At 48.5% G+C, this 16,038-nt stretch overlaps 1 protein-coding gene across 7 annotated transcripts in view; it reads right to left on the bottom strand.

Moving 5' to 3' along the window:
- ctnnd1 (catenin (cadherin-associated protein), delta 1) overlaps positions 1–16,038 on the bottom strand; it is a 64,479-nt gene that overhangs the window by 28,877 nt on the left and 19,564 nt on the right. For 6 of the 7 annotated variants that reach the window (XM_065003604.1, XM_065003605.1, XM_065003602.1 and 3 more), the window contains 8 exons: positions 13,056–13,127; positions 12,753–12,878; positions 10,371–10,660; positions 10,172–10,256; positions 9,797–9,987; positions 8,788–8,898; positions 7,567–7,705; positions 586–808 (listed from right to left, as the gene is read on the bottom strand). In XM_065003604.1, coding sequence (XP_064859676.1) covers positions 586–808; positions 7,567–7,705; positions 8,788–8,898; positions 9,797–9,987; positions 10,172–10,256; positions 10,371–10,660; positions 12,753–12,878; positions 13,056–13,127 — 1,237 coding nt within the window. The remainder of the gene's footprint in view (positions 1–585; positions 809–7,566; positions 7,706–8,787; positions 8,899–9,796; positions 9,988–10,171; positions 10,257–10,370; positions 10,661–12,752; positions 12,879–13,055; positions 13,128–16,038) is intronic. The other variant, XM_065003609.1, reaches the window with a different exon arrangement.

The raw sequence follows: 16,038 nt of genomic DNA, 5'->3' as shown, positions 1-16,038 counted from the left end.
CGCAGTAGTAACAACAGTAGTACACTAGTAGTAACAACAGTAGTATTACCTGTGATAGTATCGGTCAGGTCCTGGTCTCTGGTCTTCCTCAGTAGTACACTAGTAGTAACCACAGTAGTACACTAGTAGTAACAACAGTAGTATTACCTGTGATAGTATCGGTCAGGTCCTGGTCTCTGGTCTTCCTCAGTAGTACACTAGTAGTAACAACAGTAGTATTACCTGTGATAGTATCGGTCAGGTCCTGGTCTCTGGTCTTCCTCAGTAGTACACTAGTAGTAACAACAGTAGTATTACCTGTGATAGTATCGGTCAGGTCCTGGTCTCTGGTCTTCCTCAGTAGTACACTAGTAGTAACAACAGTAGTATTACCTGTGATGGTCAGGTCCTGGTCTCTGGTCTTCCTCAGTAGTACACTAGTAGTAACCGCAGTAGTACACTAGTAGTAACAACAGTAGTACACTAGTAGTAACAACAGTAGTATTACCTGTGATGGTATCGGTCAGGTCCTGGTCTCTGGTCTTCCTCAATAGTACACTAGTAGTAACCGCAGTCGTACACTAGTAGTAACTGCAGTAGTATTACCTGTGATAGTATCGGTCAGGTCCTGGTCTCTGGTCTTCCTCAGCAGTCTGACCAGGGCCGGTACTCCATCACAGTTCTTGATGGCGATCTTATTGTCAGAGTCTCGTCCGTAAGAGATGTTTTTGAGCGCTCCGCAGGCGGCGTGGTGGACCTCCTTCTTAGGGTTGTCTAACATGGACACCAGGGATGGGATACCTTTCATACGACGGACATCTGTCTTCACCTGGAGGGGAGAGAGGAGAGGGAAGGGGGAGAGAGGAGAGGGGAGAGGAGAGGGAACGATGAGAGAGGAGAGGGGAGAGGAGAGGGAACGAGGAGAGGAGAGAGGAGAGGGAACGAGGAGAGGGAAGAGGGAGAGGGAACGAGGAGAGAGGAGAGGGAGAGGGAACGAGGAGAGGGAGAGAGGAGAGGGAGGGAGGGAGGGAGGGAGGGAGGGAGGGAGGGAGGGAGGGAGGGAGGGAGGGGGGAGGGAGGGAGGGAGGGAGGGAGGGAGGGAGGGAGGAGGGAGGGAGGGAGGGAGGGGAGGGAAAGAGGGATGAGGTGTTGGTGGTTGTGTGTTGCTCTCATTCTGACATGAAAGACAGTAGCTAGGTAGCCTGCAGCATGGCTGTGTTTGACTAGATTAAGGGTGCGTGGGGAATCAAATCTAATTTTACTCCTCACATGCTTCATAAACAACAAGTGTAGACTAACAGTGAAATGCTTACTTACGGGCCCTTCCCAACAATGCAGACAGAGAGAAAATAGGAAAACTGATAGAAAAGTAACACTTAATAACAAAAGTATATAAATACATAATGAGTAATGATAACATGGCTATATAAACAGGGTAGCAGTATGGAGTCCATGTGCAGGGGTACGAGGTAATTGAGATAGATATGCAAGGGGCTTTAAGGCTGTGGGTGTGAAGGTGAGGTGCTGCCGGTTCTGTTTGTGTATATAAACTAAGTGTGTATAGATAAAGATATGACCTTGTCGTTCTTAAAGGTGAGGTGCTATAGGTGTATATATTACCTCGTGTGTATTAAAGCCAAGTGTGTGTTTTTGTACACGAGTGAGTGAAGTGGGGGATGTTCTGCCCATACAACCCAGATTGCTATGTCACTAGTAGTGTTTGTAGTTGAGTGAGTGACTGACCATGAGAGAGAAGTGGGGATGTTCTGCCCATACAACCCAGATTGCTATGTCACTAGTAGTGTTTGTAGTTGAGTGAGTGACTGACCATGAGAGAGAAGTGGGGATGTTCTGCCCATACAACCCAGATTGCTATGTCACTAGTAGTGTTTGTAGTTGAGTGAGTGACTGACCATGAGAGAGAAGTGGGGATGTTCTGCCCATACAACCCAGATTGCTATGTCACTAGTAGTGTTTGTAGTTGAGTGAGTGACTGACCATGAGAGAGAAGTGGGGGATGTTCTGCCCATACAACCCAGATTGCTATGTCACTAGTAGTGTTTGTAGTTGAGTGAGTGACTGACCATGAGAGAGAAGTGGGGGATGTTCTGCCCATACAACCCAGATTGCTATGTCACTAGTAGTGTTTGTAGTTGAGTGAGTGACTGACCATGAGAGAGAAGTGGGGGATGTTCTGCCCATACAACCCAGATTGCTATGTCACTAGTAGTGTTTGTAGTTGAGTGAGTGACTGACCATGAGAGAGAAGTGGGGATGTTCTGCCCATACAACCCAGATTGCTATGTCACTAGTAGTGTTTGTAGTTGAGTGAGTGACTGACCATGAGAGTGAAGTGGGGATGTTCTGCCCATACAACCCAGATTGCTATGTCACTAGTAGTGTTTGTAGTTGAGTGACTGACCATGAGAGAGAAGTGGGGATGTTCTGCCCATACAACCCAGATTGCTATGTCACTAGTAGTGTTTGTAGTTGAGTGACTGACCATGAGAGAGAAGTGGGGATGTTCTGCCCATACAACCCAGATTGCTATGTCACTAGTAGTGTTTGTAGTTGAGTGACTGACCATGAGAGAGAAGTGGGAGATGTTCTGCCCATACAACCCAGATTGCTATGTCACTAGTAGTGTTTGTAGTTGAGTGACTGACCATGAGAGAGAAGTGGGGATGTTCTGCCCATACAACCCAGATTGCTATGTCACTAGTAGTGTTTGTAGTTGAGTGACTGACCATGAGAGAGAAGTGGGAGATGTTCTGCCCATACAACCCAGATTGCTATGTCACTAGTAGTGTTTGTAGTTGAGTGACTGACCATGAGAGAGAAGTGGGGATGTTCTGCCCATACAACCCAGATTGCTATGTCACTAGTAGTGTTTGTAGTTGAGTGACTGACCATGAGAGAGAAGTGGGGATGTATTTCCGTGTCAAATAAAATAACTGTTTATTCGTCACATGATTGGGGTAATGTCACGTCTACTCGCGCTCCTCCTCTCTGGCGCTCGTTGTCACCAGTGTAGTCATCATTACGCACACCAGCCACCATCGTTACACGCACCTGCGCTTCATGAGACTCCATGACCTTCCTGATGACCTCACCTATCGGTCACTCCCTTGTGTTCCTTCCCCAGGCCTTATTGTTTCTGTTTATATGTCCCATGTCTGAATGCTACTCGTGTTGCTGGTTTTGTTCCATGTTTGTTTATTCAATTCACTCCCTGTACCTGCATCCTGATTATCAGCGTACAGGTTCCAGGTAAACAGCAGATGTAGACTAAGTGACATGCTTACGGCCTTCCCAACAGTGCAGAGAGGGGGAAAAGAGAAATACAAACTTGTGTTTATATTTGTCCAAGGCAGACTACATAAATACATGAAATGGCCGTCTATAGTTATCAAATATCTTAATATCAAACATCACCCATTTACAATACTAGTAAAAGTGTGTGTTCACACATGCATTTCAATGAGTGCAGGTTGTGTCCTTTGTATGTGTTGATATTGGTTGTAAATGTATTGACTAAAGTAGATTATGACGATGACTGACTTAATTGTTTATTGCTATTCGTCCTTTCAAGATCGCTGGTGCCATGGAAACCTCTGCAAGGAAACAGCTCAAAAAGGAGCGTGTGACCAACGTGGGAGAAGGCATGTTTGCAGAAGAGCATGGTTTATATAGCTAGATAGCTACTCTACTGGTGCCAAAATCTGACTGTAGGTGTTCAGCAAATATAATTAGAGTTTACCCTATTCATCTATGACAAATATAATTAGAGTTTACCCTATTCATCTATGACAAATATAATTAGAGTTTACCCTATTCATCTATGTCAAAGATACTTATACGTTTCCTCTTACATCCGTGTCTGGTGTTCGTTAGTTACTGGCTAGATGAGTCTTCAGTCAGCATGGAACAAAGGGAGGGGTGGGGGTCTCTTTCAAAACATCTAGTTACTGGCTAGATGAGTCTTCAGTCAGCATGGAACAAAGGGAGGGGTGGGGGTCTCTTTCAAAACATCTAGTTACTGGCTAGATGAGTCTTCAGTCAGCATGGAACAAAGGGAGGGGTGGGGGTCTCTTTCAAAACATCTAGTTACTGGCTAGATGAGTCTTCAGTCAGCATGGAACAAAGGGAGGGGGGGGGGGGGGGGTCTCTTTCAAAACATCTAGTTACTGGCTAGATGGGTCTTCAGTCAGCATGGAACAAAGGGAGGGGTGGGGGTCTCTTTCAAAACATCTAGTTACTGGCTAGATGAGTCTTCAGTCAGCATGGAACAAAGGGAGGGGGGGGGGGGTCTCTTTCAAAACATCTAGTTACTGGCTAGATGGGTCTCCAGTCAGCATGGAACAAAGGGAGGGGTGGGGTCTCTTTCAAAACATCTAGTTACTGGCTAGATGGGTCTCCAGTCAGCATGGAACAAAGGGAGGGGTGGGGGTCTCTTTCAAAACATCTGTCAGTGCTGCTGTGAACCACATCAACATACATTCTAAACGGGAGATGTATATAAAATATATATATAAACATATAATTGATGCAATATTGTTTGAGGTTCTTTGTGTTTCACCACATTTGCTTGAGGTGATTTTAATGCAACGCTGCATCCAAGTTGCTTGACAAAGGCTTTTCAAAGAGCTGTCAGTCAAGGCCAGCTCATGAATATAAGCTCCACGCCCACTCAGCCGGTCTTTTCAAACTTCCTGGTATTTAGCCAAGAGAGACAAAGTGCTTTTCAGAATGACTGTTCAGGACTTTTAAATAATTGACTTTGTGGTTTCAGAATTTCTGCAGACAAGCTGACTGCAGTGATGACGTTCTAGGTGTCAGGGAAGAAGAGGTGTGGTGGTTGTATCGCCAGCAAACAGGTGCCGTCCTACGACGACATTCAGCGAGTCATCCACTACATCAACACTTTGACAGATGTCCACGCGATGCCGCTCTCAGGATGGACCCCTGGATTAAAGAGGCCAGACATCCGAGTGATGCTGCTCTCAGGATGGACCCCTGGATTTAAGAGGCCAGACACCCGAGTGATGCCGCTCTCAGGATGGACCCCTGGATTTAAGAGGCCAGACATCCGAGTAATGCCGCTCTCAGGATGGACCCCTGGATTTAAGAGGCCAGACATCCGAGTAATGCCGCTCTCAGGATGGACCCCTGGATTTAAGAGGCCAGACATCCGAGTGATGCCGCTCTCAGGATGGACCCCTGGATTTAAGAGGCCAGACACCCGAGTGATGCCGCTCTCAGGATGGACCCCTAGATTTAAGAGGCCAGACATCCGAGTGATGCCGCTCTCAGGATGGACCCCAGGATTTAAGAGGCCAGACATCCGAGTGATGCCGCTCTCAGGATGGACCCCTGGATTTAAGAGGCCAGATATCCGAGTGATGCCGCTCTCAGGATGGATCCCTGGATTTAAGAGGCCAGACATCCGAGTGATGCCGCTCTCAGGATGGACCCCTGGATTTAAAAGGCCAGACATCCGAGTGATGCCGCTCTCAGGATGGACCCCTGGATTTAAGAGGCCAGACATCCGAGTGATGCCGCTCTCAGGATGGACCCCTGGATTTAAGAGGCCAGACATCCGAGTGATGCCGCTCTCAGGATGGACCCCTGGATTTAAGAGGCCAGACATCCGAGTGATGCCGACATTTCAGACCTTCTCTGTGTGGCCCAAGTGCAAAACTTTGATGCGTGATCATGACGAGTGCTTCCCTAAACCTTGATACTTATATTTGTATGGAACGTTGAACAGCTCAAACCAGTGGACCAGTGGAAAAGACTAACCAAAGCCCACATGAATCAGCCCCAGAGAGACGGTCAGTCTGTACTCTGGTGCCGTGCGTTCATATGGTCTTTAACGTTTCTCCTTTTAGTTGCTGCTTAGAGACCAGAGATGCCTCTGACCCGTATCACCTCTCACCCCCTCCATCCCCTTCTCTGGTTTAGCACTTCTCAGATGTTGTTTACTCTGTGTAACCGTCATGGGTGTCAGGGTCCTTGGTTTGTGAGAGGGTCATTTGGTCACATCTGCATGTGCTGTCCCCAGGGACGTTGTCACACGGGGAAAATGTGTTTGAATATAGCCTACACACATTCTCTGTGACATGGAATTATAAGAGATATTATTTAACGTGATTCATTATTTAACCTCCCAAGCCTCTACGAATGGAATCTGACTTGGAAAGACTAAAGGTCACAACCATAATATGTGCAGGGACGACATGGGATGTGCACGTGTGTGTACATGTTCAAACACGTGCACGCAGCATGTAGTCTTTGCATATATTATGGCTGTGACCTTTAGCCTTTCCAAGTGATTCTCTGTCATGTATGTACCAGTGTGAACATAAGTGAATGTAGCCAATGCACTCTGTTGCTTGTATGTGTACAACTGTGGCCACGTTTACATGTGTCTGCAACAACGATGCAGACAGACACTGTCTGTAGAGTTACTGCATTTCATGTTTTGTGTTTTCGTATTCATTATTTTGAATAAAGTTCTTAAAAGTAACTGCAAACATTGACCTAGTTTCTCTGAAAAACATGGTGTGGGGACTCAACATGTAATGACATGCAACTCGTTGGATATTTGGAGTAGAGATCATGTTGGCCTCATTACAAACTCCCATTCTCTTCTTTCCAGCACTGCCTAAAACACCAAATGGTTTTGAGGTCAATGTGACTGATTATCATAGAGCAAGTCACATATTGCCTTGTCGTTCTTAAAAGGGGCTGCAGGTAGCCTAGAGGTTAGAGGGCTGGACTAGTAACCAAAAGGTTGCTAGATCGAATCCCCGAGCTGACAAGGTAAAAAAAAATCTGTCATTCTGCTCCTGAACAAGGCAGTTAACCCACTGTTCCTCATTGAAAATAAGAACGTTCTTAACTGACTTGCCTAGTTAAATAAAGAAGGAAAAAAAAGGTATATATATATATATATATATATATTGGTTGCATTCCCCTGCTCAGACGTTGCATCAACCAATGGTTACGTGCCACGTCATCGACTGACAGATTTCTATAACATATTATGTGGTAAACCGATCCAGTCGTTGTAAGATCTGTCAGGCGTCAGCAACACCTGGGCAGAGGAACGCGCCCATTACCTTGTCGTTCTTAAAGGTGAGGTGCTGCAGGTGTATATATATTACCTTGTCGTTCTTAAAGGTGAGGTAATGCAGGTGTATATATATATATATATATATATATATTACCTTGTCGTTCTTAAAGGTGAGGTAATGCAGGTGTATATATATATATATTACCTTGTCGTTCTTAAAGGTGAGGTTCTGCAGGTGTATATATATATTACCTTGTCGTTCTTAAAGGTGAGGTGCTGCAGGTGTATATATATATATATTACCTTGTCGTTCTTAAAGGTGAGGTGCTGCAGGTATATATATATATATATATTACCTTGTCGTTCTTAAAGGTGAGGTTCTGCAGGTGTATATATATATTACCTTGTCGTTCTTAAAGGTGAGGTGCTGCAGGTGTATATATATATATTACCTTGTCGTTCTTAAAGGTGAGGTGCTGCAGGTGTATATATATATATATATATATTACCTTGTCGTTCTTAAAGGTGAGGTGCTGCAGGTATGCGGCAGCGTTGCTCTTGACGGGGTCCAGTCTGTAGTTGAGCATGGCGATGACCTCCGGCAGCTCAGGCTGTCTCCAGGAAGTGGCAGGGCCTTTCCTCAGGGTGCTGGCCAATCAGGTAAGAGAATATACACATCACTTTCATCCAAAGCGACATACAGTAGTGCAGGCAAATTCCACATCTGGACCTTGAATCCAGTTCCACTGTTGAATATCATTCCTCCCTTCTAATCAGGGACCAACTTAGACCTGGGATCCCAGGTGGGTACAATTCATTATCAGGTAGAACAGAAAAACAGCAGTGGTCCGGACCAGTCCTAAAATACACTTTTTGGTCCACCAGCCACTGTGGCAGGTAGATTTAAAGATCTACCAGGCACTCAGTTTTTTTTACCATCCAAAATATTTCCCCTAAAATTACACAAACAAAACAAAAATACAGATGTGCATGCTTTGTAATGTTTCTAAAACAATAACATGTATTACTGTTAAGAAGTAATGTGGTATATTGTTTAATTTCATTTCATTTTTTTGTGACCTGACTCTTAACAAAAATTATCCCCTGCCCCTTTAAGGACGGGAGGTTACCGTGGTAACGCGACTAGAGTCATGTTTGTCCTGTGAGAAAGAGTCTGACAAGCAGCAGGGTTGTCTTCTCTTCTCTAACAGTTGAAACTCAAACATTGAAAAACAACCTAACATGTAAACAAAACCAATATAAATAAATAGCCAGGAAACACAAGGACAAAGTCTTACTTCAGTAGACTTCATCTTCAAGTAAATTAGACCAACTTTTATGCCTGTGCACAAAGCTTCTAAAAATGATTTTCCCCTCATCTCCTGACACTGTGCGAGGTGGTATAGGCTATAAGATTCATAGTTCTTTGACTTTGTGTGATTCATTTACCAGCTGTGAAACAAAAACTGCAGAAATACTTTGAAAATTGCCACTGCAGCATTTAATCATACTTGACTATTTTTATTCACAAATGTGAGTGAAATGCTGGCACTGTGGAGCCCTGGCCCCCACCAACATGGCTGGTGAAACAGACATCTGACCCACCAATGACAAGATGTACCCGCGTTGGCAGGTGGTGGGGGGTGTTCATTTTAAGCCCTGGTCCGGACCTGCAGGCTTGGATGTGAATACCCCTGATATATCTACAATACGACACCAAGGAGTCTCACCTGTCCAAGGAGGCCATGCTACCCCTCTCTCCCTGGGCCAGGGGTGCACCTCCCCAGTAGTACATGTCCCCTGCTCCACTCATGTCTCCGTCCAGAGTCCCTTCATAGCTCCTGGGAGGAGAGAGAAGAGGTAAGGGGTTAGTGGGGAGCGGACACTACACTGGTGGGGGTTAGTGGGGAGAGGACACTACACTGGTGGGGGTTAGTGGGGAGCGGACACTACACTGGTGGGGGTTAGTGGGGAGCGGACACTACACTGGTGGGGGTTAGTGGGGAGCGGACACTACACTGGTGGGGGGTTAGTGGGGAGCGGACACTACACTGGTGGGGGTTAGTGGGGAGCGGACACTACACTGGTGGGGGTTAGTGGGGAGGGACACTACACTGGTAGGGGTTAGTGGGGAGCGGACTACACGGACACTGGTAGGGGTTAGTGGGGAGCGGACACTACACTGGTAGGGGTTAGTGGGGAGCGGACACTACACTGGTAGTGGGGGGACACTACACTGGTAGACACTACACTGGGGGGAGCGGACACTACACTGGTAGGGGTTAGTGGGGAGCGGACACTACACTGGTAGGGGTTAGTGGGGAGCGGACACTACACTGGTAGGGGTTAGTGGGGAGCGGACACTACACTGGTAGGGGTTAGTAGGGAGCGGACACTACACTGGTAGGGGTTAGTAGGGAGCGGACACTACAGTGGTAGGGGTTAGTAGGGAGCGGACACTACAGTGGTAGGGGTTAGTAGGGAGCGGACACTACACTGGTAGGGGTTAGTAGGGAGCGGACACTACACTGGTAGGGGTTAGTAGGGAGCGGACACTACAGTGGTTAGGGGTTAGTAGGGAGCGGACACTACAGTGGTAGGGGTTAGTAGGGAGCGGACACTACAGTGGTAGGGGTTAGTAGGGAGTGGACACTACACTGACTGAATAAACAACCAGGGACACAGAGAAGGAGACCAGACATTACTGCACACACTCCCTCAACACACTGGGACATGTACCCTGTCCTGCGGGGCGGTCCGTGGTTGAAGGCTTGTTGGTTGCGTGGAACTGTTCCGTAGTGGATGGCCGGTCCCATGCCGTAGTCTGCCTCGTCATATCCCAGACTCCTCTGGTCATCCTCCAGACCGTACGGCTCTGGGACAAACCTCGGCATCCCAGACAGCTCCAACGCACTGCCCATACGACCCACCTGACCAATACATTATTATCACGTTAACACACCTTCTGCAGTCCAGACAGCTCCAACACACTGCCCATACGACCCACCTGACCAATACATTATCATCACGTTAACACACATTCTGCAATCCTGACAGCTCCAACGCACTGCCCATACGACCCACTTTATTTAACACACACGCCATACGACCCACCTGTGGCTGTGCTGCGTATGGGTCCAGCTGGTTCCTGCTGATGGCTCTGTATCCTGAGTCCAGGGTCCGGTACCCATCAGCTGGCCTGGAGGGGAGAAGTAGAGAGGAGAGAGTTGAGGAGGGAGAAAGGAGAGGATATACCCATTGTCTCCCAACTCTACGTCTATGGATAAAGAGACAACAGATCCACCTGCCCTACCTGTAGCGGTCGTCCATGCGTGCTCCCCTGCTCAGGCTGGCGTAGGTCTCCCCTATGGAGGGAGGGCCCTGGCGGTAGTCCTCGTACCCTCCCGGGGGTCCGTAGTGGTAGTTTCGGGGCACGGTGTTGGTGGGGTAGTCCATGGGAGGACCTGGCTGTCTGTAGACTCGCTCCATGGGGGTGGTGTAACCCCCTACACCTGTCATAGACCCCCCTCCATCCAGGGAGAGGTTGTCAGACACAGAGGGGATGACTGTACGAGTCATGGTAGTCTTCACTACCTTCTTTACCTGGGGGGAGGAGAAACAGATACAACTAGGTTAGTGTCAGACACGGAGGAGATGACATGAGTCAGGGGAGAGAGGTTAGTGTCAGGGGAGAGAGGTTAGTGTCAGACACGGAGGAGATGACATGAGTCAGGGGAGAGAGGTTAGTGTCAGACACAGAGGAGATGACATGAGTCAGGGGAGAGAGAGGTTAGTGATGACAGAGTCAGTGTCAGGAGGAGATGACATGAGTCAGGGGAGAGAGAGGTTAGTGTCAGACAAGGAGGAGATGACATGAGTCAGGGGAGAGAGGTTAGTGTCAGACACAGAGGAGATGACATGAGTCAGGGGAGAGAGGGGTTAGTGTCAGACAAGGAGGAGATGACATGAGTCAGGGGAGAGAGGTTAGTGTCAGACAAGGAGGAGATGACATGAGTCAGGGGAGAGAGGTTAGTGTCAGACACAGAGGAGATGACATGAGTCAGGGGAGAGAGGGGTTAGTGTCAGACACAGAGGAGATGACATGAGTCAGGGGAGAGAGGTTAGTGTCAGACACGGAGGAGATGACATGAGTCAGGGAGAGAGGGGAGTCAGAGGAGATGACATGAGTCAGGGGAGAGAGGTTAGTGTCAGACACAGAGGATGATGACATGAGTCAGATGGAGAGGGGAGAGGGTTAGTGTCAGACACAGAGGAGGTGACATGAGTCAGGGGAGAGAGGTTAGTGTCAGACACAGAGGAGATGACATGAGTCAGGGGAGAGAGGGGTTAGTGTCAGACACAGAGGAGATGACATGAGTCAGGGGAGAGAGGTTAGTGTCAGACACGGAGGAGATGACATGAGTCAGGGGAGAGAGGTTAGTGTCAGACACGGAGGAGATGACATGAGTCAGGGGAGAGAGAGGTTAGTGTCAGACACAGAGGAGATGACATGAGTCAGGGGAGAGAGGTTAGTGTCAGACACAGAGGAGATGACAGATGACATGTCAGACACAGTGACATGAGAGAGAGAGGTTAGTGTCAGACACAGAGGAGATGACATGAGTCAGGGGAGAGAGAGGTTAGTGTCAGACACAGAGGAGATGACATGAGTCAGGGGAGAGAGGGGTTAGTGTCAGACACAGAGGAGGTGACATGAGTCAGGGGAGAGAGGTTAGTGTCAGACACAGAGGAGATGACATGAGTCAGATGACATGAGTCAGGGAGAGAGAGGTTAGTGTCAGACACAGAGGAGATGACATGAGTCAGGGGAGAGAGGGGTTAGTGTCAGACACAGAGGAGGTGACATGAGTCAGGGGAGAGAGGTTAGTGTCAGACACGGAGGAGGTGACATGAGTCAGGGGAGAGAGGTTAGTGTCAGACACAGAGGAGATGACATGAGTCAGGGGAGAGAGAGGTTAGTGTCAGACAAGGAGGAGGTGACATGAGTCAGGGGAGAGAGGTTAGTGTCAGACACAGAGGAGATGACATGAGTCAGGGGAGAGAGGTTAGTGTCAGACAAGGAGGAGATGACATGAGTCAGGGGAGAGAGGTTAGTGTCAGACACAGAGGAGATGACATGAGTCAGGGGAGAGAGGGGTTAGTGTCAGACACGGAGGAGATGACATGAGTCAGGGGAGAGAGGTTAGTGTCAGACAAGGAGGAGATGACATGAGTCAGGGGAGAGAGGTTAGTGTCAGACACAGAGGAGATGACATGAGTCAGGGAGAGGGGAGGGTTAGTGTCAGACAAGGAGGAGATGACATGAGTCAGGGGAGAGAGGTTAGTGTCAGACAAGGAGGAGATGACATGAGTCAGGGGAGAGAGGTTAGTGTCAGACACAGAGGAGATGACATGAGTCAGGGGAGAGAGGGGTTAGTGTCAGACACGGAGGAGATGACATGAGTCAGGGGAGAGAGGTTAGTGTCAGACACGGAGGAGATGACATGAGTCAGGGGAGGGGTAGAGAGGTTGGAGAGGAAAAGGAGGGGAGAAAAGGGTAAGTTAGAGAAAGTAAGGGGCGTGGAGGCAGAAAAAGTCAATCAAATAGCTAATGGCATTCACAATCCTCAAGTGTCAACTGTGTGTGTGTGTGTGTGTGTGTGTGTGTGTGTGTGTGTGTGTGTAAAGGTAGTACCGTAGTTTCTGTGCGGCGCGTGGTGCCATCTTCGCTGGTTTCCACAGAGATGAGGGGGGGCACCTCGTGCGGGTCCTCCTCCACGGTAACCGTCTCCTGGACGACTTGACCAGGCTCCATCCTGTACTGAAGGACGGAGACAGACACTGTTACACCCACACACACAATATAACACACACACACAGATAAATGCACACTAGCGAACTTAATTAACACAGGCAAACATGTCACACACACAGATACATAGACAGTCACACAACTGACAAAGAGGAAGACATATTCCGGTTCACACACACAGCTTACATGTGTCCCGTTGACGTATCCCTCGTTCAGTGTGAGCCTCTCTATGTCCGCATCACAAGAAACACGCCCATTCTGTAGAGCGGAGGGGAAGACAGGAGTAGTTTACACAAGAGGACAGCGTGTGTGTGTGTGTATGTGTGTCAACCGCAGGGCCAGTGGCCAGAAAGGAGCAGAGTTATTCCAAACATTCAGAGGAGCAGGTTAATGCAGGACACAGAGAGAATGTCATGACATCAGAGCCCCAGGCTCCTTTCACACACACAGGCACCACCACATCCCATTCAGTCAACAGGCACCACCACATCCCATTAATTCAACCCCAGACAACAGGCACCACCACATCCCATTCAGTCAACAGGCACCACCACATCCCATTAATTCAACCCCAGACAACAGGCACCACCACATCCCATTCAGTCAACCCCAGACAACAGGCACCACCACATCCCATTCAGTCAACCCCAGACAACAGGCACCACCACATCCCATTCAGTCAACCCCAGACAACAGACACCACCACATCCCATTCAGTCAACCCCAGACACCACCACATCCCATTCAGTCAACCCCAGACACCACCACATCCCATTCAGTCAACCCCAGACACCACCACATCCCATTCAGTCAACCCCAGACACCACCACATCCCATTCAGTCAACCCCAGACACCACCACATCCCATTCAGTCAACCCCAGACACCATCCCATTCATCCCATTCATTCAGTCAACCCCAGACACCACCACATCCCATTCAGTCAACCCCAGACACCACCACATCCCATTCAGTCAACCCCAGACACCACCACATCCCATTCAGTCAACCCCAGACACCACCACATCCCATTCAGTCAACCCCAGACACCACCACATCCCATTCAGTCAACCCCAGACACCACCACATCCCATTCAGTCAACCCCAGACACCACCACATCCCATTCATTCAACCCCAGACAACACCACATCCCATTCATTCAACCCCAGACAACACCACATCCCATTCAGTCAACCCCAGACAACACCACATCCCATTCATTCAACCCCAGACAACACCACATCCCATTCATTCAACCCCAGACAACGGGCACCACCACATCCCATTCATTCAACCCCAGACAACAGACAACAACACATTCAGTCATTCCCAGACACCACCACATCCCATTCAGTCAACCCCAGACACCACCACATCCCATTCATTCAACCCCAGACAACACCACATCCCATTCATTCAACCCCAGACAACACCACATCCCATTTAGTCAACCCCAGACAACACCACATCCCATTCATTCAACCCCAGACAACACCACATCCCATTCATTCAACCCCAGACAACACCACATCCCATTCATTCAACCCCAGACAACGGGCACCACCACATCCCATTCATTCAACCCCAGACAACAGACAACAACACATCCCATTCATTCAACCCCAGACATTCAGCAGAAATACAGTAAGTACAAAGTAGCCAAACAATAAAACAATTGATGACGCGAATGAAAAAAACAAATGAAGGACAGAATGGGTGAGACATGGAGGATGAGGAGAGACCGGTTCAGAGCAACACTGCTGCCAGCAAGACAGGAAGAGCCTCAGAGAGCAGGGCGTGTGAGAACCTGTCAGTGGGTTGTCAGTTGACCCTGTGTGTGTGTGTCTCAGTGGGGTTCTCAGTGTGTGTGTGTGTGTGTGTGTGTGTGTGCCTGTCAGCTCTGTAAACAGGGTCCAGGCACATTCCAACCCTGTCTGTTCTCCAGAGATACAACACTGACTGACCAGACCAACCCTGAGAGAGGAGACTACGTGTTTACCGTGTAGTGTGTTTATAAAATGCCTGCGGGTGGGAAAATGACACACCTCAGTGTGTCTGCTTACCAGACAGTGTGTGTGTGCGCTCGCAAGTAATCTAAAGCTATGCGGTCACTACGTCCAGACAGGGAAGCCTGACACAGTCACAGACACTAAGCAGGAAGTGGACATGGTAAACAGTAACCTAGACCAGGGATTGGACAAAACCCAACCGGTTATGAATCAAGCAGGCAGCAGTATACTATTTGTAAACAATAAAGTGTATTTTTCCTCCTCTGTTCTCCCTTCTGCTCAGTGTACACATGCTGCTCCTCCTGCAGAAAAGCACCAAAAATGACATTCAGTAGCTACTAGCAATGCTTGTATAACATTGAGCTGGATTTGCCCGTCTTTGCAATTGTGTTCATTTTCACACGTTAGCATTTAGCATTTAGCTAACATCTGGTCAGTCAGTGTTGTATTCTCAAACTAAATACTGCAATTCTACTGTCTGAACGATCTGTAATATTCTGACCACAGGACCAGCCAGGGACTGGGATCATTAACACTGAAAATACGGTATAATGTTTTTACCAGGCTACCTTCACATGACATGCACATCCACAGAGATGACCTGGGGGGTACCAGGCTACCTTCACATGCCATGCACATCCACAGAGATGACCTGGGGGGTACCAGGCTACCTTCACATGACATGCACATCCACAGAGATGACCTGGGGGGTACCAGGCTACCTTCACATGACATGCACATCCACAGAGATGACCTGGGGGGTACCAGGCTACCTTCACATGACATGCACATCCACAGAGATGACCTGGGGGGGTACCAGGCTACCTTCACATGACATGCACATCCACAGAGATGACCTGAGGGGGTACCAGGCTACCTTCACATGACATGCACATCCACAGAGATGACCTGGGGGGGTACCAGGCTACCTTCACATGACATGCACATCCACAGAGATGACCTGGGGGGGTACCAGGCTACCTTCACATGACATGCACATCCACAGAGATGACCTGGGGGGTACCAGGCTACCTTCACATGACATGCACATCCACAGAGATGACCTGGGGGGTACCAGGCTACCTTCACATGACATGCACATCCACAGAGATGACCTGGGGGGGTACCAGGCTACCTTCACATGACATGCACATCCACAG

Source organism: Oncorhynchus nerka, linkage group LG18 (genome assembly GCF_034236695.1).
Source record: "Oncorhynchus nerka isolate Pitt River linkage group LG18, Oner_Uvic_2.0, whole genome shotgun sequence".
Lineage (NCBI taxonomy): Eukaryota > Metazoa > Chordata > Actinopteri > Salmoniformes > Salmonidae > Oncorhynchus > Oncorhynchus nerka.
This window is presented reverse-complemented; position numbering and strand designations above follow the sequence as displayed.